The 27,431-nt window shown below is 49.1% G+C and overlaps 1 protein-coding gene across 3 annotated transcripts; it reads right to left on the minus strand.

Moving 5' to 3' along the window:
• Positions 1 to 453: 453 nt before the first annotated feature.
• On the minus strand, positions 454 to 27,431 carry RBP1 (retinol binding protein 1). Of its 3 annotated transcripts, none has more exons than XM_086368856.1 (4): positions 27,217 to 27,431; positions 26,548 to 26,726; positions 3,066 to 3,167; positions 454 to 694 (listed from the first exon to the last, which is right to left on the minus strand). In XM_086368856.1, the coding sequence occupies exons 1-4, from the start codon at positions 27,287 to 27,289 to the stop codon at positions 641 to 643; spliced, it is 408 nt and encodes a 135-aa protein (XP_086224982.1). In that variant the 5' UTR covers positions 27,290 to 27,431; the 3' UTR covers positions 454 to 640. The 3 variants fall into 3 exon arrangements, with proteins under 3 accessions (XP_086224982.1, XP_086224897.1, XP_086225031.1); XM_086368771.1 differs by lacking the exons at positions 454 to 694; positions 3,066 to 3,167 and adding exons at positions 7,271 to 8,443; positions 12,218 to 12,279; XM_086368905.1 differs by lacking the exons at positions 454 to 694; positions 3,066 to 3,167 and adding an exon at positions 10,497 to 12,279.

Raw genomic sequence — 27,431 nt, forward strand, 5'->3', positions numbered from 1 at the left:
GCCTTTCATTAATGTTCACCTCATTCTAGCTTTGAGCTGAAAATCCTATCCAGCTCCATTTCATTTACAAATAATTTTTGGAGCGTCTCCTGTACACTTGTAAGTGCAGTCACGAAGTCACTGTTGGCTGGTTCTTATTCACAAGGCTATAAGTTCCCAGGCAAAGGGCATCCTGGCCTTCTTCCGTGGCACTCACTACACCTTGGCCCACACTGGACACGTGACATGGTAGGTATTTGGCACATAGACAGTTGAATGTCAAGCCACCCATCTCAAACCCAAGCCTATGCCCCAGGGAGAGACCACATAGGTTAACCTCAGGACTAAAACTGCAGGCATGTGGCTGAATTTTTCACTTCTGCTCTGGGCTGGCATTAAGAGAAGCCAGCTTCAGAAGCCTTCAGAGAAAATGTGAGCACAGTGGGGTTTTGAAGCTTCCCCAAAACAGACATCTCAAGCAGAAACCACTTTTATTGGGATGGCTTCGTTTGAAGAAAAGGAAAAGAGACAATACCAAGAGACAGACTCTGCTAACAGGCGGGGGTAGCCAAGCATCTCTGCCCCATGCTGTGCAGAAAGGGGGGGACCCCGGTGCCCCCGTCATGTCACTCATTCCTAGAGACCAAGATCTGCTCAAGCTTCAATTCACCTTTTTGAATACTTGCTTGCAGACCACACCCTCCACTCTCATCTCCTGAAACAAAAACAGATTCTTGTTATTGGCCAAAGCAAGGTCACACTTGAGGCTCAGCATGTCCAGGGGCAGGAACTCTGAAAATACTCTGTGACTGCTATTTTTTCCTCATGAGTTGGTCTGAATGAGACAATTCCTTGAAGAGTTAGATGACCTGGGTCAGGGGACATCAGTCTTGGCTATGCCCTCTAGATAGAGCTGGCTGGAGACAGATGTGGCTCAGAGCTGATCAACAGGACCCTCGGATGCCTCCTTCCTCCTACTACCCTCCAGGAGCCAAAAGGCTTTAAAAACACCAGGTCTGAGCCCAGGTCAGAGACTGTGCACAGATTTGAAAGAAATCAGGGCCAGAAGCAAGGCTTAACCCCTAAAGGGCTCAACAGGTCACTGAGACCAGGGTTGCAAACTGGCATGGTGGTTCCAAGCTCCAGCTGCACACTGGAGTTACCTGGGGAGTTTGAAAAATGCCTGGGTCCCAGGTTAGACTGGTTATATCAGCATTTCAGTGGGTGGAGTCCTGGAATTGCTATATTAAAAGCTCCCAGGTTGTACTAAAATGCAGCAGGGCAGCCCCTGCTGAATGTCGCCAGAGAGAACGACAGCACAGTGTTTCTACACTTTCCAAGGTTGTTTTTTTTTTTTTTTTTTTGATAGGAGTCTGGAAACTTGAATATTTATGTAACATCTCCTAATTTTTAAGTTGTTAGCTGAAAAAGTGTAAGGCCCATGGATGGCCAAATAAAAGATACCTGTGGTCCCTACTTTGTAACCTCTGGCAAAAAGTCATGGAACTTTTGAGCTGAAAGGGCTAATGAAGATCACATAACCCACCCTGGTTGCTCTGCAGCTGGGGAAGTGGAGGCTCAAGGAGACTGGTTCAAGGTCAGGCACTGCAGCCCAGGCTGTAAGCTGCCTCTGAATATGATGACCTGGTGCCCCTTCTTAGTGCACACATGTCCTGAAGCTCCTACAGACCCTGATCTCGGCAGAAGCCCTTTGTGGTAGGATGGTGTTTTCCAGATGAGGTTGACAGAAAGAAAGCACCTCCCAAAAGTACCTGGTGAGTCAGAATAGAACCCTGGTCACCTGTACGTGGCTCCTTTCTCGGAACACAGAGTTCCAAGGGAGCAGGAGTGATGCGAGGTCTCTGCTCAGAGGGTAGGTGGTATTTTAGACTCCCAGGGGCTAAGGCACCTACTCTGGATATGGATGTGCTTTTTCCCGATAATGATAGCATAGACGTGGCTTTAACCAGCGGTCCCAGGCTGGAGGACAGGGTGAGGGAGGGGCCCACACCTGAGCCAAGAAAGGCTTCTCCTCTCCTGACCCAGACTATTGAGACTGTGAGCAGATAGGGTAGGGGGTCCTTGGACATAAAAGAAACCATTTTTGACTGAAGCCACTTTGTGATCTAATGCCTGCCCTCGAACAGGTCTGAGTAAGTAATGATCTTAAGGGAAGTGAAGAAATGCAGGAATCAGGGAAAAGCAGTCAAGGAACTGTGATAAAACAGAGGCTGAGTTTCTTCTCAAGGGATACACATGACAATCTCTGGGTTCTGAAGGAACTAAAGCCCCCACTGAGGTGAATGATGGACATTTTCTGACCCTTGTGACTTCCATCAATTAAAGCTTGGACTCTGTTGACCTTTGCCCCATCTCAATGCTGAATTCTCCTCTGCTCAAGTCCCTTCATGAATACATATGAGCCCTTGGCTTAAAACTTCCCCAATTTTGGTGTTTGGAAAGACATGGCTTTCAGAAAAATGCCCAGTGTTCTTCTTACTTGCTGCAAGTAATAAATGCTTCCTTCTCCCAATCTGTGGCTTGGTTGTATCTTTGGGCTTGACACCCACCAAGAGGTGAACCTAGTTTTAGAGTAACAAGATCATGTCTTGAGAAGCTTAGAGAAGTCACCCTGGTTCTGGCTAGCCACAATTTGGCATGGTGAAAACGGGTATCATTTGGGAGCACATGTAAGTTCTGTCATCTTCTAGCTGTGTTACTGGGATGTGAGCCTCCACGTCTTCTCCAAAATAAGAACCATAACAGTACCTGGCCATATGGTTGATGAGACAATGGAAAAGAGATATGGAATGCTAAAGAGCTTGGGTCCACATCTGATGGTTAGCAGATGCATGTCCTCACCTCCCTCTGGTTGGACAATTGGGTCAGCCCAGACCTTAAACACATTGCTCTGTTCTTAAAATCACTCAAGCATCTTCTCCAGGGCCTTGGAAGAGAAGTGTCAGAGCAAAGCCAAGGCCCAGACATGGTGCATTCTTCCAAAGTCCACCCAGGCCCCAATATGACCAGGACCTGTGGGGTCCAGCGTGGCTTACCCACCCACCTTCCCAACCTCCAGAACCTACCAGGTGCAGCTCGTCACCCTCAATCCACTGGGTCCAGCCACGTCCCTCCTTCTCGCCCTTCTGTACACACTCGAGCTTGTCCCCATCCCAGCTCACCGTGGTCTACCGAGGCAAAAAATACAGTTGTTATTCTGGAGCCAGCAGCCCCTGGGCTTTGGGGTAGGGGCAGCCCCAACCTTGAGAATCCAGGGTGTGCTCAAGTCAGTTTCATTAGAGAAATCTACAGCCTTGTGCTCTTTGCCCATCACATGCAAATCAGTTTTAAAATTTACAAAAACCTTCATAAATGTAAATGGGTAATTAGGAGAGAAAAAGTCACTGGGGTGGGGCTGACAGTGCAAAGGCTGAGAATGGGGCTGGGGCGGGCACGGATGTGGAGCATGCTCAGAAAGCTCCTCAAGACGGTTCCGTGTCCGGTTCCAGGTTCCAGGGGACCGCGGTGGGGAAAGAGGAGGAAGCAACTTGTCTGCCCTTCCGGTCAGGCCGCCACCCCCTACCCCCTGCCCCACCTTTGAGCTCTCACATCTTCCCTGAGCCTCGTGTGCCACTACAGGTACTGGGTGTGCTGATGGCCAGACAGACAGCAGGAGGAGGCCCAGTCTCTGCACCTGGACCTACCCAGAAATACAGAGCTGGGAGTGCTGGAATTTAGACGGGAGACAGCCCAGAAGCCCATGGGCTAGACTGGGACCTGTGTGCAGTGGGCTTATCCTGTATCTGCAGCTGCCCACCTCCGGTCCATTGAGCTCTGCCCTACCCCATGGAGAGGTTAGAACCCCATGCGTCCCTTCACTGTGAGGCTCTGAGCAAGTCCATCACTTCTCTGAGCCCCAGTGTCCTCATTTGTCATATGAGGCAGTCAGAGGCCATGAACTCAAGAAGCCTTGGCTTCACAGAGGTAAGCTTCTAGGATTCTTGTGTTCCTGCCCTGCTCAGCTGAGACGGTTAGCAATTGCCTGAAAAGGATTTAGGAGAGCAGGAGGAATCTGGGAAGTGGGTGTGGAGTGAGGGGTGCACTCCCTACAGGAGGACCACCTGCCCCTTCCTACTCCACCCCCCAGTCTCCAGCCTGGGTTTGCTGATCTCTAGTGCCCCCTACTGTTGGGATGAAGCCTGCCGTGAGAGGCGGGCACAAGGGGGACAGGTGGAGCCGGTGTGTCCCCAGCTCCGCCCAGGTATCAAGCTGCCCTCTGCTCCCGGAGCCCAGAGCGGGAGGGATATGGGAGGACTTGGGGTGAGAGCGGCTTCTTTCCCTGGTCCAGAAATCACTCGGGGCACATGTCCAGCCCCAAGCCAGAGGGAAGGTCCCACCTCCAAGTCAGAGCAGAATGAAGTGAACGTCTGAGAAGGTGGGTGTAGGGTAAAGGCTACCAATGACCTCAAGCCACAGACAGGATGACCCTTTGCTGAGCGCCTTGTGCACACCCAGCCTGTGAAGGGAAGTGGGGACTGAAATCAACTTCAAGGAGCTCATAAGAACACTTGGCCTCCTCATCAACTGAGCTGCTCTTCATGTTTATTCAGAAGCCTCCCCTGCATACAGATGCATACAGAGGGCTCCAGATGCACCCAGAGGCCAAGAAAGAACCGTGATGCTCAGTTACAAGAAATACACGTCTGTCTCTACTGGAAACATTCGAGCCAAGGAGCGTATTCCTACCCTCCGTCCTATAAAATGCAAGAAATGCTCAAAAAAGATCACAGTAATAAAAATAATATTGTAATCTTGCTTCTTCAGAGATAATTACTCTAACATTTTGGTGCATTTCTGTCCAGTCCTTTTTTCTCTATGTATGAAAGTTGAAAGAATTAGTCGCTCAGTTGTGTTCCACTCTTTGCAACCCCATGGACTGTAACCTGCCAGGATCTCTATGTATAATGTTTTTGTTTTTAAAACAGTGGGCTTCCCAAGTGGTAAAGAACCCTCCTGCCAATGCAGGAGACATAAGATACAGAGACATAAGGTTCAGGGTTGCATCATATATGGTTTCGTACCTGTTTCTTCATTTAATAGAAGCAATTTTCCACTTTGACAAATATTCTCCATAAGCATTATTTTAATTGTTATGTAATATTTAGGAAATGGACACATAATTTGTAAGGCCCAGCCAGCAAAAAATGAAAATGAAGACTCCTTTATAAAAAATGATTAAGGATGGTAAAGGATGGTAAAGAACCTGCCTGCCAATGCAGATGTAAGATCCCTGGGTTGGGAATATCCCCTGGAGGAAGGCATGGCAACCCACTCCAGTATTCTTGCCTGGAGAATCCCCATGGGCAGAGGAGCCTGGCAGACTACAGTCCTGGGGTTGCAAAGAGTCGGACACAACTGAAGAGACTTAGCAAGCATGCAAGAATTTTAAGACAGTGACAGCAGAGCATTAAACCAAGGGAGGGGCCCTTCTGGGAACAGAAGCCTGTGGAGCTCCCCTGATTGCAGGCCCATGGAAGGCAGTCCTGGCAGTATTTCCTTGTACATGCACCATTATTTAACCTGTTACCTATTCTTGGACATTTAGGTTATTTATAATTCTGTGCTACTATAAATAAGACTTCCGTACATAGTTTTGAACACAATGTTTTGTTAGAATAAATTCTGAGGCAAAAAGACTTGCATAAAAGAGTGAGCATACTTTTAGGGTTTTTGATATATATCACCACCTTGATCTCCAGAAGGCTCACACCTGCTTCCCTTCCAACATCAATGTCAGAGAACGAGCTTGAAAGAGATGTTCATTAATGGTAAAGCAGGCTTTGCTCCGGTGCTAACACGTTACCCTTTCCAGATCATTTGGCATCTTTTAACAGGGACCATTTGGATATAGATAATAAAAATACCTTATCAAAAGAATGATGGATGGTGCAATTTCAGGCTTCATGATAGACCTAGGGATTCAGGGAGTAGAAGGCTCTTGGAGTGTAGAGAACTCTTTGTTAGAGCCCTACAAATCAGACCCTCAAAGAGAAGGATCCCAAACACACAAATGCTATGTCAGTTTCCACAGGAGGTACTTTCTCAGCCTAGAATTCCTGTTGACTCTTGACCCTGGGTGAGTTAGGCAGAAAAGAGACCGGTTCTCGTCTATATTGAAGATACAGAGAGGCTGAGCTCAGAGAGGTTAGGTGATTTTCTCAGTGTCACCCAGCTAATGAGGAAAAGAACCTGGGCTGGAACATGGGCCTTACATGACGTAGTGCCTTCGTTTCCCAGCCCATGCAGGGCGCCCAGCAGATGTCTGGTAAATTTTGAGGGGCTGCAGAGAAAACATGGACATTATGCTAAGACTCCGAGCAGCCCCAGAAGGAACACTCTTCAGTTCAGCCCAACCATTGCTGGGTGTAGGTGCTGGGAGCCAGAGTTGGGTCCTGAAGACCCATGCCCCTAAGAGACCACCACAGAGAAGGAGGGACAGTGACATGCCAGGTGGTTATAGCTCAGTGTTATAGGCGCTGGCGTCAGGGGAAGCACAGAGGCAGGAGGGCCCTCATTCTCAAGGAAATATGACTAGCTTTCTAAAGTGGGAAGGCATTCCAAACAGAGTCAGTGCTGAAGGAGGGGGAGGTAGACAGGGTCATAACCCTGCACTATAACTGGGACTGTGGCCTGGTGCATGTCTTCAATGCCTCCTGACGCTGCCTTTGCCCTCACACAGCCCCATGGCTCTAGTCTGCTGGTGGAACACTCACCAAGGGGCCGGGGAGCCTGCTGGGCCGTCCTCTGGGTTAAAGAGGCTGGGAAGCTCAGCTCTTGGTATCTGTCTCCCTCCCATGCTGTATCAGGTTGACCCAGTATTGTCAGCAAAGAACACATTCCCTGGAGTCAACAGACCTGGACCCTCTGTCCCGAGCTGTGGGAATGACCTTGGGCAACAGGAGGAACCTCTCTGAGCCTCAGGCCCTCATCTACAAAAGAGGGATTCACAGTACCTTCTGTGGCACTGTTCCATCAGGATCCCCAGTGGGTCATATGACGTTCACACCCTTGGGAAGCCCCCTCCCACACTGATTCTGGCCTTGGTGGTGTGAGTTGCTTTGGCCAATGGGACAGCAGGAAGCACAATACAAACAGTGCTTTCAGAAGCCCGGGGGGCTCACTGGGGGCTCATCATCTCAGGATCCTCCCTCTTGGGATGGAGCTGTTGTGCTTTAAGGAAGTGCAGGCTATTCTACACGGCATCTGGTCCCATCACTTCATGGCAAATAGATGGGGAAACAGTGACAGACTTTATTTTCTTGTGCTCCAAAATCACTGTAGATGGTGACTGCAGCCATGAAATTAAAAGACACTTGCTCCTTGGAAGAAAAGTTATGACCAACCTAGACATATTAAAAAGCAGAGACATCACTTTGCCAACAACAAAGATACCTCTAGTCAAGGCTATGGTTTTTCCAGTAGTCATGAATGGATGTGAGAGTTGGACTGTAAAGAAAGCTGAGTGCCAGAGATTTGATGCTTTTGAATTGTGGCGTTGGAGAAGACTCTTGAGAGTCCCTTGGACTGCAAGGAGATCCAGCCAGTCCATCCTAAAGCAGATCAGTCCTGAATATTCATTGGAAGGACTGATGCTGAAGCTGAAACTCCAATACTTTGGCCACCTGATGCGAAGAACTGACTCACTGGAAAAGACCCTGATGCTGGGAAAGATTGAAGGCAGGAGAAGGGGATAACAGATGCTGAGATGGTTGGATGGCATCACTGAAATGGACATGAGTTTGAATAAACTCTGGGAGTTGGCGATGGACAGGGAAGTCTGGCATGCTGCAGTCCATGGGGTCACAGAGTCAGACACGACTGAGAGACTGAACTGAACTGAGGCTCTTCTATTGGAGTGAAGACCGCATGATTCTCTCCAGAGGATGAGAAAAAGTGATCACTGTAGGAGAACTGAGGCTCCTCAACCAAGCCTTCAGCTAAATGCACTCACATGAAGCTGCGAATACCCAATCAATCCACAAAACCACGAGTAGGGAGTAAATGGTGGTTGTTTTAACGTATTATATTTTGGGGTGGTTTGTTAAGTGGCTTTGGATAACGACAAGACCCACTTTACCAGTTTATGCTGAGGATGAGAGAAAATATACATAAAATGCATAGGGCCTGTGTATGGGGTCCTAGGTAATGGTGATCATGACATCCAAAACTTAGATAAGGGTGGGATTTGCTTGTCAAAGTTGAACAATAACTAAAGCATTTGTTTCTTTTTTTGTTTAAGCCTTTCTTTTTAAAGTTGGAGATTAGAGAAGTGATGGACAAGCTAGTTACCATGGCTAAATGTTTCAGAAGCACCTTCCCTTCCAGAAGACTTGGATCCAAGAGGAGACCCTGCAGGGCTGCCTGCTGACTCGGGTGCCCGGAAGCCTTCTGATGTCTGCTTCCCCTAAAATTTAATTAGTCTTTGTTTAAGTAGAAGACCTATTTGGAGACTCCCCACTGACAGCTGCAGTGGCTCTGAAAATGCGATTGAGTTCTCCCACTTTGCTGTTCCCTGTTCATACTTGGTGGACATGGATTTTTCTTTTTTAAGCTTTTTATCCTGTAGGAATAAACCAGCCATTTCCCAGAGGAACAGATTTGTCCTAAGAACAGAAAAGGGGTGGGGAGTCAGGGAGGAGGGTGATCATCTACAAACGCATAAGAGGACAGAAGGAAAGAATGTTGGGAAATGGGTGGGTAACAAACAATGGTTGCTTGTTTTTCTATGACACAAAACAGCTTATGATAACAACCTTTCCCGGAACCCAAGGACTTCTGTGACCTCCCTCTGCGGTGAGCAGCCACCTTTGGCACATCAGGCCAAGTCTGGAATGAGGCTCAGCTTGCACTGTGAATGCAGATCTGAAAGGGTCTTTAAGAGGTCATTCAATTCGATTTCCTAGCTTGGACACTCATCATGGCTTAATTCTGTAATCAGGGTCTAGTGGGGGCACTTTTAGGCAAGAGGATGTTCCTGGTGCTTTTTAAGAGGCACAGGAAGGCAGGTGCTCACAGAGACAGTGTGCTGTCCCCCCCAACCCCTGCACCATGGGCTCTGGGGCCCCACCTTGGAACTGAAGCCCAGACAAGTCAAGGACAAGGGGAACGTATGGCCACCTTCAGCTCCCCTCCTAACAGTAATCCTCACAGACCATCTGAAGTCTGCAAACGAGCTGCAGCTCAAGGCGGCTGGTTATAAAGCAAAGCCGGTCCAACTTTTCTATTAAAAACTAATAATCCCCAACACTTTGTCCTTGTCAGCAGCTTTCCCAGCAGTGTTTCCCAGAAACACATGCACCAAAAGATGAGTGAGGACAGTCAGTCCTCTGATGGGGGACTGCCACTTCAAAAGTCATTATCCAGCTCCCCTGACCACTTAGAAACCCGAGCTGGTGTGGAGGTGACATAGAAAACCCAGGTCCCACCAGCAGCCTGAGGAAGCTGGTTCCAAGAATGCCTTGAGGCCTCTCACTCCGTCTGAGTGACCTGTACGGTGAGTGACAGACCATTCCCACTAAATGGACCCAGTGACCTGGCATAAACCACAGACAGTGAACTTAGCTGCCAAGGATTTATAACGATCCTTAGAGCCCCAAACATCCACTCCCACAATCACGGGGACGATGGCTCAGTGGTCCTTCTGCACTCGCCCTCCCAGCTCTGGGGGGCCTCTGCTTGGAGGCCTCGGGCTGGACCTGATTGCTTCTGTGGTTCCACAGCCAAGTCCTAAGAGGGGAGGTCTTGTCCACGATTGGTTCTGCCTGCAAAGGCCAGAGCCCTCCAAAGCCTGTGCTCTTTAAATTTAAGGGGAAAATTGAAAATCCAGACAGTGACCAGACACTTTCTATACGTGATGCGAAATGAGTCGCCAGTCCAGGTTCGATGCACGATACTGGATGCTTGGGGCTGGTGCACTGGGACGACCCAGAGGGAGGGTATGGGGAGGGGGGAGGGAGGAGGGTTCAGGATGGGGAACACAGGTATACCTGTGGTGGATTCATTTTGATGTTTGGCAAAACTAATACAATATTGTAAAGTTTTAAAAAAAAAAACCATTGTAAAAAATAAAATAAATAAAAATAAAATTAGGATAAAAAAAAAAAGATACAAATTGGCCATTCCCCCTGGAGTTTGGTGCTTCACCTTTTGAGGGCTTCTGGAACAAGGAGGATGTTTTTAGACTCTAGTACTGTTAAATGTGGAAGTGGGAGGGTAGGAAGGACAGGGAAAGTAAATGAGAACCTGCCAAGTGCTGGGTATGGTACTGGGAACTTTACAGCTGATCAAAATTAGGCTTGTTAAGTAACCCGCCCAAGCCATCTCAGGGTTAGGGGTTGAGCCATCACTTGAACCCATTTCTTTCTGGCTGACTCCACGAGCTCCCCTGCCCAGGAGGCCAGGCTGGGTGATCTTCTGATCCATTACAAGGGGGCTGGCAATGACTTAAAATTAGCACATTCAGGGGAAAAGCCGATTCATTCTAAAAGCAGGTTAAAACTAGATTAATAAGACCTTAAAACACGAACAAGTAATTAGGTACATAAAAGCCATCGGAAGCAACAGCTACAGACCCATAAAGCCACAGTAGGCCTTCGTGGGCATGAACAAATGTGATTCCAATACCATGAAGAAGCCAAGAGCAAATGATACCGTGAATCTTAGGACAAACAAAACAATAAAATGTTAAATCTTGACAAGTCATTTAAAAAAGTCCTTAAAAATTCCAGAAAGTACCCAGGATTAATTTTAAAACAACAACCCATCAGAGAGCTCAAGGTCCCGTGAGGCCACCGTTCTGGGGAAGAGGGAGTGAGGCTGGAGAAAGTCATGGGGTTCCCATGGAACTGGGCTCAGTCATTCCAGGGGCTCAGTACTGAGGATGGCCCGAAGTCTGGACTGGACCCAAGCTCTGCCATGAAGCAGCTCAGCCTGGAGGGAAGGCAGACATGCCAACTAGCACCAGTGCCACCTGTGTCCTGTTTGCTGGGTACCTCCTTATGGAAGTAACAGCATCCTGTCATTACTGCCATCATCATCACCCCCCCCCCCAAATCAGGAACTGAATACTCACTGCATGCTGGGCAGGGTATTAAAGTGTGGGTCATATCAACACTTTGGCCACATCATGTGAACAACTGACTCACTGGAAAAGACCTGATGCTGAGAAAGATTGAGGACAGAAGGGGAAGAAGGCGACAGAGGATGAGATGGTTGGATGGCATCACTGACTCAATGGACATGACCTTGGGCAAACTTTGGGAGATGGTGAGAGATAGAGAAGCCCAGTGTGCTGCAGTCCATGGGATTGTGAAGAGTCAGGCATGACTTGGCGACAACATATCTGATTTGTTTGATTTGATTAACATATTTGATTCCCTAAGCCTCTGGGGCAGTGATGCTTCTCCCCAATTTACATATATAGAGACTGAGGCTTTACGGTCACTCAGCCATTGGGACTTCCCTGGTGGTCTGGTGGTTAAGAGTCCACCTCCAATACAGGGGACATGGGTTTGATCTCTGGTCAGGGAACTAAGATCCCACATGCCCTGGAGCAACTAAGTCAGTGCACTACAACTAAAGAGCCCTACAACTAGAGGGGCTAACGAAGCCAAAAATAATAGATAACTTTTAAAAAAAGGTCCCCCAGTCATGAAGTGGGGAGATGAGGTTTAACTTCAGAGCATATGCTCTTGGCTACTGGGCTCTGCGTTTCCCTAGTATAAGCTGACTCTTGAATGAACACTAAGGTTTTGCAACCCAGCTCTGTGTAATCAAGGGCTTCCCTGGTGGCTCCGACAATAAAGAATCTGCTGGCAATGAGAGAGACCGGGGTTCAATTCCTGGGTTGGGAAGATCCCCTGGAGAAGAGAATGGCTATCCACTCCAGTGTTCTTGCCTGGAGAATCCCATGGACTGAGGAGCCTGGTGGGTTACAGTCTATGGGGTTGCAGACTTGGACACAACTGAGTGACTAACAACTGTCATTTTTCTGGGTAAGAGAACAACATTCAGCAGAGATAGGTTGCACACCAGCCTCACATGCTAGAAACAGAAGGCAGGGAAGGTGAAGATTCTGCTCTAAAGAGCTCACAGACTATTGAAGACAAACAGAGAATTCCTGTAGAACGGCAAGTGCTGGTAGAGGCAGGTGATGGTGACTGTGGAAGTGGGAGGGCACCTCATCAGACTCTGAAGTGGAGACAGAGGTCCATCAGGGAAGGCTTCCTGGAGGAGGTGATGCTGGAATCGACACCAAAAAACAGCAAGAGTTAGGTTAAGAAACAGAAATTGGAAAAGAGGAATGAAGGAATTTCAGGCTAAGAGAATAGCTTGTACAGATGCAGGGAGCTCAGGGGGTTGCATGAGTGAGGCTTCCAAATGGGCTTTGCCTGGCTGGACCCTTCTGGAACGATACCCCTCAGGGAGACTAACTCTGCACCTCCAACCCCAGAATGTACCAGCATCTCTTTTTTCTCACTTCACAACTTTGTGGCTCCAACCCGCCAAACCTGGTACAATAGAAAATCTAAATATTTGCCTATCTGGCAGGCAGAGTTGGCTCTACTACTTGGGCAGGTACAAGGAATTGGTCTATTCCCAAGTCCACCTGCAGTGGGGGTGGAATAAAGGAGGGGCTGTCCTGCTAGAAGGTGCTCAGAGAGGCCCAGAAGAGCAGAGCCTACTCGGGGGAGGCCTCATCTCTTCCATGGGGACTTCTGGCCTCTATTTTTCTGTTTATCTTTCAAAGCAAACAGAAATAAACAATTCCCGGAAGATAAGAGATGGCAGCTCAGTAACCAGGGAAGGTCAAGCAGGTCAGGATGTCTTGACGAAGAACTCCTTTGAGTCTATACTTTTATCCACTGCAGGATACCAGCCCCCATCTTAGCATCTAGAGCAGAGGAAACACACAGTATTGTTTGTTGACTCAACAGAATAAATAAAATGGCAGAAAACATTCTAGGGGTACTCATAAATTTTCAGGCAATGAACATCCCCCTTTCTTCTTTTACAGACAAGCTGTCCTAGGCAAGGGGCTTCCCTCGTGGCTCAGATGGTAAAGAATCTGCCTGCAATGCGGAAGACCCAGGTTCAATCCCTGAGTCAGGAAGATCTCCTAGAGAAGGGAATGTCTACTCACTCCAGTACTCTTGCCTGGAGAATTCCATGGACAGAGGAGCCTGGCAGGCTATAGTTCATGGGGTCACAATAAGTCAGACACGATTGAGTCACTAACACTTTCACTTTTTCATCCTAGGCAATGTGGCTGTTTGTTCTTTCATAGATTAGCCTCATAGAAACAGGTTAGCCATTGGAACGACATGGGCTCTGAGTTTCTGAAGCCTGGAGTGCTTAGGGCCATGCCCGGCGCTACACAGCCAGAATGAGCAGGAGTCATGGTTTCCATCCACGTCTCCCTGACTCTGAACCCACAGCCTGCCCATTTCTCCACAGGAACATCTTGCTCCCATGGATGCCATTCCCATTGAACCCGGCAGACTGTGTGTGAGGCTGGTCTGGCCATCAGACAACAACTTGTCTGACCTAGCTGGGCACTGGCAAGGGACCCAATGACAGCCTTGGACAGAGGCTGGTCTGGACTCCAATCCATCTCCACCTCTTTCTAGCTGGGTGACACCAGCTATTTACCTTTTGAACTCTTCATCAGCAAAATGGGGCTAATGAGTCCTGCCACAGAACAGAGCCATCAGGAGGAAATGAAACAAGGGTTTGGAAGGGTTTGGAAGGACCTGTCTTAGAGCTGGACTCTTCTTAGCTCTCGGTCTTGCCCTCCATGCCCCTGTTCTCAGCGGGTGTAAACAGGCAGGTGCCCCTGCAGCCCAGCCTCTGCACGTGTAACCTGCTAGCTCTTCTCTAAGTGGCCAGGTGTCTCTTCACACAATACCACCTGCAGAATTTGTCTCCTGGAGGACACAGTTTATAAAGTGAGAGAGCTACTGATAACAGCTCCTACTGATGGAGCAGTTGACTGCAGGCTTTCCTGCATCTAATCCTCACTGTGAAGCAGATATCCCTTACTTGATAATTATTCCCATTTCACAGACACGTGAAGGCAAAGGAAGGTGAAGTAACTTGCTAAATGACACCCAATTTGTTAAGCGGCAGAGATGGGACTCCAAAGATGAACTGAACTGATTATGATGTAGTCGGACTGCCAGGCCCTGCCTTGAAGGGAAATGGACTGTGGACAAGCAAGAGTTTAGAGGAGGGCCAAGAACAGCTACCCTCAGCCTGGAAGCTGCAGATCTTGGCCAGCAGGGCAGCCTCCACTACCAGGGAGAATGAGATGGAAGCCAAACCTCTCACCTCCCCTGCCAATCCCATCCCAGGACATCACAGCTTCCCTGGGGGACACAGCATTTGAGACTGCAAAAGTCTCACAGAGAAATTAACTCAGAGCCCTGACCCCTTAACATAACAGTGCTTCCATTTTTTCTGGTAACAACCTGAAGTTAGACAGCCTGGATCTAAATCCTGGCTCCACCAGCTAGCTCCCTGATCTCAGACAAATGATATCTATTCATTTCTTATTAATATTTCCCTCAATCTAGGAAGAATTTTGGCATCTTTATCATAGAATTGTGAGGATTCAAAGAATTAGTGCATAGAAAGTGTTTAGAATCCTTAATACCAACACACATTAGCTAGTTTTTAATGGCAAGTAGATCTCGTAGATATGGTGAAAGACGACACCTATACTGTTTGAGGTTCCACTATTTTTATACTCATTTCATAAACACACTGGAGCTAGTTGTGTCAGGCACTGGAGATACAAAGGTGTGGGCCCCACTGCTCAGCATCTCAAATGCACTGAGCATCTCAGGCGCCCTGGGGCAGCACCTGCGGAGAGGGACAAGGAGGCAGAGGGGAGGATGAAGGTGGATGGGGCGTCAGAATGAGGTCTGTGGAGCAGTTAAACCTGGGCTGGTCCTGACCATGAGTAAGTATCCTCCCAGGGAGAGGAAGCAGGGGACTTATCCCAGGGAAGAGCGCAAAGAGGTGCAAAAGAGGATGGTATGTGTGAATGGTGGGATGGGGCTAAGTGAAAGGTGTGAGGCGGGAGTGGGGCTGGATAGGCAAGCGCTGCCATGTTCTGAGGTCCTGAAGGCTGTCTGGATTTTGCCCATCAGCCCTGGGGAGACTCTTCGGATTTTTGAGCTGGGGAGTAGAAGCGTGATCCATTTCTCTTTTTATTTTTTTTAAATTTTTGCCCATTCCACACAGCATGTGAGATCTTAGTTTCCTGACCAGGGATTGAACCCTTTCACCCTGCATTGGAAGTGCGGCGTCTTAATCACTGGACTGCCAGGGAAATCCCCGTTTCCCTTTCCAGAATGTGAAGGATGGTAGAAGGGAGATCGGTGTGAAGATACTGGAGTAATTAAATGAAATCCTCCATGGAAAGTGCTGAGCCTGGCACATACTAAGTGTAAGAGATGTTAACTGTTATTATTATTACGGGCAAGAGATACTCAGATGATGGGGAAAGGGGAGAGAGAGATTAAGAAGCAGATCTATGGAACTTGTGGATGAGTTGTCCATAAACACTTTCCATTTATCTTCACAGCAATCACCTTCATGGCTACACAGTGGTCTATGGAATTAAAAGCCCACAGTCACTCTAAACACCTGCGGTCCCAGGCGTTTAGGGACAATTGCAGGAGGTGGCCTGTTGTGTAAACCACACAAAGTTGGGAGTCAGAGGTCTGAAGTTGAATCCTGGACTATGGTTAACCAGGAGTGTGACCCTGGCAGGACCATGGGTCCCTGTCTGTTAAAAAGAAGAGTACTTCTCGGCTCTAGGATTGTTGGAGGACTGAATATATAATACATTATACATCAGGCACTAGGGCGGAGCCTGCCGTATATAGCCCTCAGAGGGTGGCTCTGATTCTATGGGCTGTTGAGGATTATTACTGACCAGCTTCTACAGATTCCTTTGTACAAATATTAATAGATACAGCCTATCTTCTGAATTTTCCTGGAATGTAATTCCATAAGTGGGATCTCTGAGTCAAAGAATAAGATGATTTTTCTGACTCATTGCACATTATCAGATAGGATTCCTACACACCCCAACCCCCGACCCCCTGCTCATTTTCTGAGTGCAGAGCCAGTTTTACTGTAAGGTTGGCAAAGACCGAGTTTGCAGGCGGGGTTCTCCCCCAGTCCTGACTTCATGTTCTTCACACGAGTCTTGTTTTATACAGTTTCCCCCAGACTATTCCTATGTTGTCCTTGGACCCTCAGGTCAAGAAAGAAAGGAGAGAGGGAAGAAGGAACCTAAGCTATTTGCATACTATAGGAAACAAGTAGAGTCTTTAGGTATTTAACCAAAATAAATGTGCTCTCATGGTAGAAATTCAGGTGGCATGAGGTGACCTGGGGTTCCTCTTTTGAGGACAAGGGGTGGTGTGTGTGAATGTGTGTGTGTGACGCTCTAGCACAACTCCATTTATACAACACAGACAGCTACAAAAATGCTTCCCAGGGAGGAAGCTTTTGTGAATCAGGCACAGTCTCTGCTGTCAGAGGAGCTTCCAGTCAACTTGAAGTCATACAGGAATAAATCCCCAAGCCCAGGTGAGATGTCTGCCAATGCTGATTTCCAGGCAGACTTCCGTGGAGAAAGGGGAATCATGTTTACAGCCTCTGGGCGCCTGGAGGGGGTTTCCCAGTTCCAGATTCTGTGCAGATAGGGGTCTGGGTTCACCTGTGAGGGCCTAGAAATCCTGAGTAACTAGGGTGGTAAACCAGCACAAAGGAGGCTCCCACGCTGAGCGCACATGCACAAGCAGTTTCAGCTGTGTTTAGACACAGTGTTTAGACCTGTCTATCCGGGACTTTTGGAGGTGGGTACAATAGGGCTGAAGGTGAAGCCCTGGATCACTCCCAACACCCTGAGGCTGTCCCTTTCCTCGTCAACCCACACTCCAGCCTCTCATGCGGGGCCTGCCTTGGGTGGGCGGCCCAGGGAGGTGGAGCTCCCACTCGGCCTGCAGAGACCCATCTCCAGGTACCACACACCCTCTCCCACACCCCTCAGAGTCCTTGTCGGCTCAGCTACTGCTTGAGATTAGTCAGAAACAAGAGCCCAGCCCTGGCAGACCTCCAAGCTTTAGTCAGAGAATATTCCAACTCCCACTGTGTACTCACCATACACCAACACTGTGGTAACCGCTTAGCTTGCATATAGCACATTGAATTTTGTAAAGTATCTTCCACTTGACGTGCTCTTTTAGAACCTTGCCACATCTGCACTGAGATGTGGAGTCCATGTTCCCTTCCTTGGGAAGATGGGTGGGCCTTTGGGACTGCCTGAACCAACAGAATATGGCAACATTCTTTCTATATGACTTCAGAAGCTAAGTAGATTATAAGAATGTCATATACTTCTCCTTTATTCTCTTGGCCCCCTTTTTCTTGGAACCCGGTTGTCATGTTGTGAGGAAGCTCAAGCAGCCAGTAGAGAGTATGAGTGAGCCATCTGGAAAGTGGGCCCTCCAATGCCTCACAAATGTGGCACACAGCAGGGATGAGCCTCCCTTTTTGAGCCCTGCCCAAATTGCAGATTCATGAAAAAAATAAAGAACTGTTACTGTCTTGGAGTCTTGGAGCACTAAGTTTTGGAGTGGTTTGTTACACAGCAATAGAAATTTGAGATAATTCATCACTACATAGTTTTCACAACAATCCTATTAGTGGTACTGTTCATATCTTTGGCTCCTGTTTACAAATGAGAACACTGAGGTCCAAAGAGATAGAGTATGTTCCCAAAGGAAACACAGCTGGAGGGTGGACCCAGGATTCAAATCCAGGTCCATCTCAAAGCCAAGCCTCCCAGTTGCTCTGCTGTACTCTGCACTTGTCCAGCTGCACACACTGTTGGTATCACTTTCTTGGACCCTGAGTCACAAACCATTGTGGGCTGCTGCAAGTTTGGTGTCTCCAGGCATCCACATGGACTGGAGTGCATCTGTCCTCTTTCATTAAATCCCCATAAATGGGCACCCTTAACTCCAGCACACTGAACCATGAAAAGAACATCATCAGAACCTGGGCACGGGCCAGCCCACTTTCTCATTTCTCTTTCTTAGTAGTTATTATAAGCATGGTCTTTGAACCCACAGCATCAGCATCAGTCAGGAACTTGTTAGAAAAGCTCTTGGTTCCTACTCGAGACATTCTGAATCAGAAAATCGGGATGTGGGGCAAGTTTAAGTTTGAGAACTACTGCTCTAACTCCTACGTGGTTCTTAACCTATGATCTGTAGGACTCTATGTCACAAGATGTTTTTAGATGCAAGCAATGGAGAAGGCAATGGCACCCCACTCCAGTACTCTTGCCTGGAAAATCCCATGGACGGAGGAGCCTGGTAGGCTCCAGTCCATGGGGTCGCTAATAGTCGGGCATGACTGAGCGACTTCACTTTCACTTTTCACTTTCATGCATTGGAGAAGGAAATGGCAACCCACTCCAGTGTTTTTGCCTGGAGAATCCCAGGGACAGAGGAGCCTAGTGGGCTGCTGTCTATGGGGTCGCACAGAGTCGGACACGACTGAAGCGACTTAGCAGTAGCAGCAGCAGCAGGAAAACTGCAAAACACTTCAGGGGAAAAACAAAGGGAACATACTAGCTGGTTCAAGGACGTGAAAAGTCTCGGAATGGTGTTGTATCAGGAGTTCCAGCAGCCCTCCAGTGTTGTGGTTTCTCTCTCCCTCTCTCTTTCTCGATTATTTCTGCTTATCTACTGGCCTCATTTTATTTTTTCCTTCTGTTCGATTTCTCCTGCAGCCATGGAAGGTGGCAGAAAACATACGACCGGCCCAGTCACACACACAATCACGGGTCAGGCCGCAGGACACTGTCACAGTCCTGGTTTAAGGTGCTCGACCCCGGAGAGATGACGTAGTGGGATGTGCAGCTTCACCAGAACCCACAGGTAAGTAGGGGTCCTTCCCACCCCAAAGAAGGTGCTTCTCTGGGTGGGTAGCAGAGCAATGTCGATCAGAAAAACAAACAGTTGTAATTCTCCAGTAAACATGTGGCCATCACAAGAACACTGCCTGTAGGCCAGGGTCTCGGAGGGATTTCCCCCTGCTTGTTGGACATAGTATAGTGGCTTCACAAGGCCCTATTTCCTGTGCTATTGCCCTAGTCCTCAGAATGAGCTGTGAGCCAGGTGGAGCGGCAATCACAATGTCCATTCAGCAGATGTGAAAACAGAGGCAGTGTGTTCAGTCATTTAAGGTCACTTTGTTAACTAAGAGGGGAGGATTCAAAACCAGATGTCTGACTAATATCAGCACTCCTTTCTCCATACCTCCAAGCCTTCTCACCACTCTCATCCAGGTTGTGATGAGGGTCACAATACAGAATTGAGGTGCTGGTCCTTAGCAGAACTCCATGAAGCTCTGCTTTCATGGAGCTCTGTAATGTAGAGTGTTATAAACAGACAAGTTGGAATCCTTCCTCTGCCACCAGCTGACTGAGTGACTTTGGGCTAAAAAAGATTCCTCACCCAGGAGCCTCAGATCTCCATCTGTAAAGTGGGCATAACGATACTTACCGAACAGCATTTGTTGTGGGGATCAAAAGAGAAAAAGTGCGAAAATCATCAGGGTCAGGCCTGGCGCTTGGTAAGGATTTAGCACATGTTATTTCCCTTTGTTCCTAACAAAACCCCAAACCTAACAAACAAGTGTGATTCTTGAAAGCTACTTTGTGAATTTTATTTGGGTTGCTTTAATTCTCCTTTTTGTAATCCTCAAAAGCATGCTGCTGACACTCATTTCAAAGGTCGAAGAACTTTAGCTAAGACATGAAAGACACTCCGTGTTTCCTTCCTGGAAAGGACCCAGCCAAATACTGGGGCCCTGATCTGGGCAGGGGCGGCTCTCAGAAAGCTCTCAAACCCAGTGGCATTCTCAGCTCTGCGGCCCAGGGAGTGAATTCTGCCATTGACATCGTGTTTTTGTTTTTTTAAAATAAGAATCAAAGAAATCTCTTTAATGAATCAAGAATAGGATCAGAAAGCTGGCAAAAAAGTTTAAACCAAACTGTTAACAGAGGTTTGGTAGATACTTAGATGCATGAATGGATGGATGAAAGTAAGTCAAGGAGGGAAGGAAATGAAACATGTTTAAGTGCTGATATAGAAAGATGCTGAAGAAATATTGAGAAACAATGTGCAAAGAAGTAGATCCTTTCTTTCTTCTCTCCTTTCTTTTTCTCCTTCCTTCTTTCCCTACCTCCCTCCTCTCTCTCTCTCTCTGTTTTTCTTTCTGTCTTTTCCGGCTTTTGGTAGAAATATTGACCAATTCTGGGGGGCTTCCCGGGTGGCTCAGTGGTAAAGAATCTGCCTGCTAATGCAGGAGATGTGGGTTTGATCCTTGGATCGGAAAGATCCCCTGGAGAAGGAAATGAAAACCCATTCTAGTATTCTTGCTTGGAAAATCCCATGGACAGAGGAGCCTGGCAGACTATAGTCCATGGGGTCGCAAGAGTCACAACTTAGTTCACTAACAACATTTGACCAATTACCTACTCAATAGATACAGAGCTGCTGGCTTCTATATTTGAGGAAGATTTGGGGACAGACTAGCCAGAAACAGTACCAGTGATTACCTCTGGGGAGTGGAAACGAAGCTGAGTAAGGAAGGGGCCTTTCCTTTTCAGTCCACTTTCTCCTGTGCTGCTTGAATTCTTTTTTTCCTTTTACCTAAAAACAGACAGCAGCAACAGAAGGCTGGAAGCAGAAGGCAGGTTCTGTGGAAGGGGTCATCCTGAGTTCAAGGCTGGAGCTGGAGGCGAGGCCTCTGCCTGGGAGGAGGAGCCTGGGAGGAGGAGCCCGCTCCTGAGTGAACAAAGCTGCAGTTTCCCAGGGGTCCACAGTGGGATGACAAATGGCCCTTCTGTCACCAGCACACAGAGCCAGGCTCCTGGCTGAGACCCTGGCTGAGGCTCGTCTTTTCCCATAAAAGCAGCTCATGCCAGGGGAGCTGAAATCAGGAGTCGGATCATTCTTTGCACTGAGGGGCTCCTTGGCCTGGGTGTGGGGAACAGTATTTGAAGTGAGGGAGCACCTCTCTTTTGGCAGGTCCCCTACTCTGCCAAGGCCTCCATCTGCCAGATTCAATAAATAATATTGGTTTCAAACTAGGCCTGCAATTTCATTTTAATGGATAAAGGCATGCAGGAGGTGGTGGAGAAAAGCTGGACCCAGGCTTGACACATTTCCACCAAGATGACAGCCCTGACTGCTTGCAGTCATGTAAAGATCTGAATAGAACCGGCTGGAAATGTGAGCTGAGTGATCCTGGGCTCCATAGATCTGAGATCCTCTTCTCCACCCGTCAGCCTGGGGAGAGACCGCAGAGCCATTTCAGGTGGTGCTGGACATGGCTGCCATGTCCAGAGGGGTCCAGGAATGGGCTAAGCCATCCGGTGGCATGTGGCCCTCTACACCGGGCCTAAAAAATATCACTGAGTGTTTTCCACTTTTTCTAGAGACGCAGTTACAGAGAGGTTTCTTTTCTCCAAAGTGGTGGTTCTCAAGGTTTAGTTACACCAGAACCACCCGGTGGCTTATTGAAACCCAGATTGTAGGCCTCACCCCCAAAGTCCCTGATCTGGGAGGCCAGGGGTCTGGCTGGAACACGTTTTTCTAACAAGTCCTCACACACTGCTGCTGCTGCCGCTCTCAGCTCTGGGAACCACTGCTCTAAGGAATGCACAAGGCAAACAGTGATATATGGCTGTTTGATCCTGGACTTCAGGTAACGGGGTGGGCGAGGGCTGGGGTAAAGTGGAAAAGGTCCCATCAAATGGGAGCAACTGTGGCCATGTCCCGGGGATCCACATGGCACAGAACTAAAAGGGCACCCAGCCTTTTTAGCAGTCTTGACTCTGCTGGGGTATGAACAGCCAGGAATATGGATTTTTCTATGACATAACAATCTTTGGCAATCACTGGCAATTGGCTTTGAAATTTGTCAAACATGGTGCAAGCCAAACAAAACACATCTGCAGGCCGGATTTCATCCTCTGTTCTAGAAGACAGATAAGGTTCCCAGGGAAAGAGGCAGGAGCAGAGCTCTGTGGGCTCTTTGGGGAGGATGGCAGCCTGACCACGCCTCTCCCAGGCTCTCTGGCGCCCATCTGGTCACCTCCAGGCCCCCTACTGGCGCCCCAGCACTAACCTCTTCTCCAGCCACACCCTACACTTTGGCCACATGAAGTCTTTGCAGACGGCACCTCTTTCCCTGATAAAACCCCTCCCAGCCAGGCCATCTCTGACCTCTGGGCCTCTGTGCATGTGGTTCCCTTTGCCTGAAATGCTTTTCACATCCACCCTAATTCTTACATGTCCTTCAAGGCTCCCCACAGCTCCAGGGAACCCTCCTTGACCACTGCCTGCTCCTGCCCTACCAGCCCTGTGTTCCCAGCCCACTGTGCTTCCACCACTGCACCGGGTGGTGAAGGCCTGAGGATGTGTCTGGCTCCTCCACTGGCCTGGCTGCCTTTGTGCCCCCAGGCTGAGCCCAAGGCTGGTGTGGGACAGGTTTGAAATAGCAAGTACCAAGTGCTGTTGGAGAAGACACTTGAGACTCCCTTGGACTGCAAGGAGATCAAACTAAATCTTTTAGGATTGACCCTAAAAGAAATCAACCCTGAATATTCATTGGAAGGACTGATGCTGAAGCTGAATCTCCAATACTTTGGCCACCTGATGGGAAGAACTGACTCATTGGAAAAGACCCTGATGCTGGGAAAGATTGAAAGCAGGAGGAGAAGGGGACGACAGAGGATGAGATGGTTGGATGGCATCACTGACTCAATGAATATGAGTTTGAGCAAGCTCTAGGAGAAGGTGAAGGACAGGGAAGCCTGGTGGGCTGCAGTCCATGGGGTCGCAGAGTCAGACACAACCAAGCGAACAACGATAACAACAAGAGCTATTCTCTTGGCCTTGGCTTTGTTTTCACCCCCTTTCTGTTGTCTGCCCACTTCCTGCCTACCCTTCAAGCCACTGCTGAGACTCTACTTTCTGCGGGAACAGCTTGTGACCTCTCAGACCTGGGGGTCCTTCTCTGCCTGTCCCTCCCCGTCAGCACACCATCTCAGTATGCTCGGCTGCTTTGGTCTGTTGCCTCCATTACACTGAGCTCCAGGAGGGCAGGACTCCCATGTGATTCATGTCAGTAACACGAGGGCTGCAAAGATAAACACCAACGAAATGCTTATAGGACCAAGAGAGGAATGAACATAACAGGTGAGAAATGAGCTACTTGTAATGTGCTGGGAAGAACGTGTTAGAATGAGGCCAGCTGATGCTGAGAACTGGCTTCCTCCAGCCACAGTTCCTCCTGCTGGGTGCAGAGCACAGGAAGCAGAAGGTACATTATCTTTGGCAACCACCTTGCTCAGGACCCCCTGGGGGCCCTGGCCTGGGCCATGTGGCCTCTTGCAGGCAGCTCCCATCCATTCACAAGCACCAGGCTAGATAGCTGCTATCATTGTATTATCCTGCAGCCTCCCCTAGCCATGTTCTCCCTGTGGCTACCCAATCCGACTGGACAGCTGGGAAGAAGGACTTTTCTGCAGTCAGGGGCCAAAGGAAGGCCGGAGCAGAGGGCAGTCCATCTTCTCCATTTGCAACAGCAAGGTGAGTGCCTGCTGTCTACTCGGGAGGGGGCCTCCCTGAATCCCGAGACAGCAGATGTGACTGTGAGTCCTCACCCAATGTCACTGAGTTTGCCCAGCTGCTGGGCTCCCTGATCTGTTCACCTACCCCAGAACTAATGGCTAAGAAAAGAGGGTGGCCAAACCCCTCCCTCCTACCCACCCACCCACCTTCCCATTTTCTGTTACAGTAGGTTGTGACGTCACCACCTCCGGAACTCCTTCTGGGATCCCCTCCTCTGGTGCTTCCCTTTGTCACCACTGATCACACTGTGTTCTGACCCTGTGTGCATCTGTCTCCACCACAAAGACTGTGAGTTCCTGGACATCAGAGATTGTGACATGTTCCACTGGGTCAGACCACATGCAAACCCTCCCTCTGCCACTTACTTAATCCACCAAGGTCACACAACAAGAAATCTCGCCTTGGTTTTCTCACTGTAAAATGGGGTTAAAATCAGTGTTGTGAAAATTCAGTGAGTTAAAATAAAACAGGAACACTACTTTAGCACTCGAGTACAGGCATGCCTTGTTTTATTGCACTTCGAAAATACTGTGGGTTTTTTTTTTCACCATGCTGCTGGGCATATGGGATCTTAGTTCCCCAACAAAGGATTGAACCTGCATTGGAAGTGCAGGGTCTTAACCAGTGGACCACGTGGGGAGTCCCTGGTGATATTGCGCTTTTTAGATTGAAGGTGTGTGGCAAATTTGCATCAGACAAGTCTATTGATGCCATTTTTCCAACAGCATTTGCTCACAGTTGGTCTCTGTGTCACACTTTGGTAATTCTCCCAGTATTTCACACTTTTTCACTATTTGTTATAGTGATCTGTGATCAGTAATCTTCGACAGTACTATATTGCAAAAAGATTACAACTTGCCCAAGGCTCAGATGATGGTGAGCATTTCAGTTAAGGTGTATACACTGTTGTTTACACGTAATATAATTGCACATTTAATAAACCACAGTCTAGTATAGCCAAAAGTTTTATATGCACTGGGAAAAGGAAAACTCTGTATGAACTCGCTTTATTTCGATGTTCGTTTTATTGTGGAGATCTGGGGCTGGACCTGCAATCTCTCTGAGGTCTGCTTGTATTAACTAGTATTACCAGGTGATCAATAAATGCTTCATGCATTAATGGATGAGAGTGGGAATGAAAGAGCAAAGATAATTAGCCAAGCAAGTATAAGCCAGCACATTCCAGAAGTGGCAGTGACCCAAGATAAACAGAGATGCTTGCTGTGCCTTGTAAGTACCTCAAGAGTAGGCTGGGGACAAGGACTGTTCTCACATTCGGTTCCAGGCAATGAGCCAGGGACCAGACCTTGGGCAGTGGTCCGACAGGCAGGGCCCCCACTTTATCAAGGCGGACTCTGACTGAAAGTCTCCTTTCCCACTGTGAGCCTCTCTGAGGATTAAGTGGCCTTGGGCGTTTAGAAGCGTGACCTGACATCTCACTACAACCACAGTGTTTTCTCCCACCAGTGGCCTCTCCGAGGATCCGCCTTGCCAGCCACCCCCTCTTCCGCCACTATTCCGAGTATAATCACTGACTCCTGATCCCCTTCGGATGAATCAACAAGTCAGGAAGGGTGAGTCATCCTGGCCTGGGGCTTTTTATCCCCAGACACTGGCACTCCTTCAACCACAGTCAACCAAAGCCCAGGCACAGGGTTCCGCAAAGGCTATCTACAGAGGAGCTTAGCCCAGAGCAGGAGTCTCGGCCTCAAAGTCCCACCTCTTCAATCTCTTCGCCCAGGAGCCTCAGTTATTGAGAAATATGGGGTTAGTAATCCCTCCTTCACTGTGGAGTAAAACAGCTGGCACAGTGCAGGGCATGGAGTAGCCCCTCAGTGAAGGGTGGGAGGGGACGGGGAAGAAGAATGAGGAGAATCTCATCAGGAAGCAAGGCAGGCCCCTAGGTCTGGACCCACGACTGTGAGAGCGAGGCAGACGGCACCCTGACCTCCCAGCGACCCCCAGAATGTTGATGGAGGCCCAAGGCTGACCTTCCGGAGGCAGCGTGGTGGCACTAATTGGGGTCTCCAGGTCACCAACTTCCCATCCTTGTTTACGGGTGGCTTACTTCCCTCCTCCACTGCTGCTCCTTCCGGCCTGGGCTGCAGGGGCATTGACCCACTGAGTAGGTGCTGGCTTCGGGGTTCAAAGGCAGCCAGCTGCCTGGAAGCAGTGGAAGATAAGGAAGGCACTGGCCGGGAGCCAAACCCCAGTTTGGGGATGAGGAGGGGCAGGTCAGAAGGCATAGATCACAGTGTCCCTGCTCCCTAGAGTGACTTCCTGCTCTGCCATGTAGAAAGTTTACACTTGAAAAAGGCTGCCTATGTTTGGTCTTGCTTTCCTCCCTTCTCTCCTTCCTCCCCAACCCTATGGTACAGATAGAGTCAACAGATTTGCCTGGAATTCCTGCCCAGCCCTGCCCTAGCCGCGCTACTCCAGGCACATCTCTTTGAGACTGTTTCCTCATCTGTAAAATGGGCGTCCTCAGACCTCCCTCAGGGGTTATGATGATTGGATGAAGTCAAGCATATAAAGAAAGCATGGGCTCAAAGCCAGGACATAGTAGAGAGTCAACAAGCCACAGCTTTCCTGTTACTGTCTGGTTAGGAGGTAAGGGGAATTTGATGAGTCAGGTGCTGCCTACCTTGGGGGCTGGGAGTGGGAACATCTCCTGCCCCTCAGAACACAAGGGCCCTTGCTCCACTCTGGGATCACCCAGCCCCATCTTTGTCAGGAACCCTGGGAAGGAGATGCGCAGGCAAACGCAAAGCCTCACCATGCACTTGCGGTCGTCTATGCCCGTTAGATCCTCCTCAAACTCCTTCCCAACCTGGAAGTCCATGATGTAGTTTCTAAAAGTGCTCAGCGTGCGGATGATCATGTGGTCGCCTTCCTGCACGATCTCTTTGTCTGGCTTCAGCAAGTTGGCGATTTTGCGCAAGGCCACATTGACATCTGCAGGGAGTGCCAGGGTAGAGAGTTGGCTGAAAACATTTGGAGAACTGCTGCCAAGGTAGGGGGGCCCTACGAGCCTGCTCCCCCCACCCCAAGAAAACCACTGGAGTTCCTTGCTCGATTAACACGGCCTCTGCGTGCAGCTGGCCTGTCCTTTTCTTTCTTTCCTTTTTTTCCACAACAAAGTTTTCTGCCCTATGCTAAACCTTTGAAAACAAAAACTAGCCAACCAAGCCCAGCTCTTCTAATGAAATCCTCTACGTCGAGAGCCAACTATCAGACACTGACCACCATGAACCCTAACAACCCGGGTTCAGCAATTCGCAGGTCTCTGGCTCCTGGAGACGCCCCGTCCGCGGCCCGGGTGCTCTGGGCGGCGATAAGGCCTGACCGAGGCAGGCTGATGGGCGGCCGGATCGGAAGGGCGCGGGGATCCCACCCTCAGAGGTCCGGCGGGGCGCCCGGGCAGAGCGCGGCGGGCAGCGCTTACCCAGCGCACGCAGGTACTCCTCGAAATTCTCGTTGGCCAGCATCTTCCAGTACCCGGTAAAGTCGACCGGCATTTCGGGGGGACGACTGGGGCCCGACGGGGACCAAACAGGCCGGAGCAGATGTGGGCAGGCGGTGCGATCTGGGTGGTGGGCGGCCCGGAAATGTGCGTCCTCCGGGGGCAGGGGGCTCTTGGGGCGGCGACAGCTGGATTGC

The sequence above is a fragment of the Bos grunniens genome, chromosome 1 (assembly GCF_055505025.1).
Source record: "Bos grunniens cultivar Pamir isolate PY7600 chromosome 1, Bosgru_T2T1.0, whole genome shotgun sequence".
NCBI classification, from domain to species: Eukaryota; Metazoa; Chordata; class Mammalia; order Artiodactyla; family Bovidae; genus Bos; species Bos grunniens.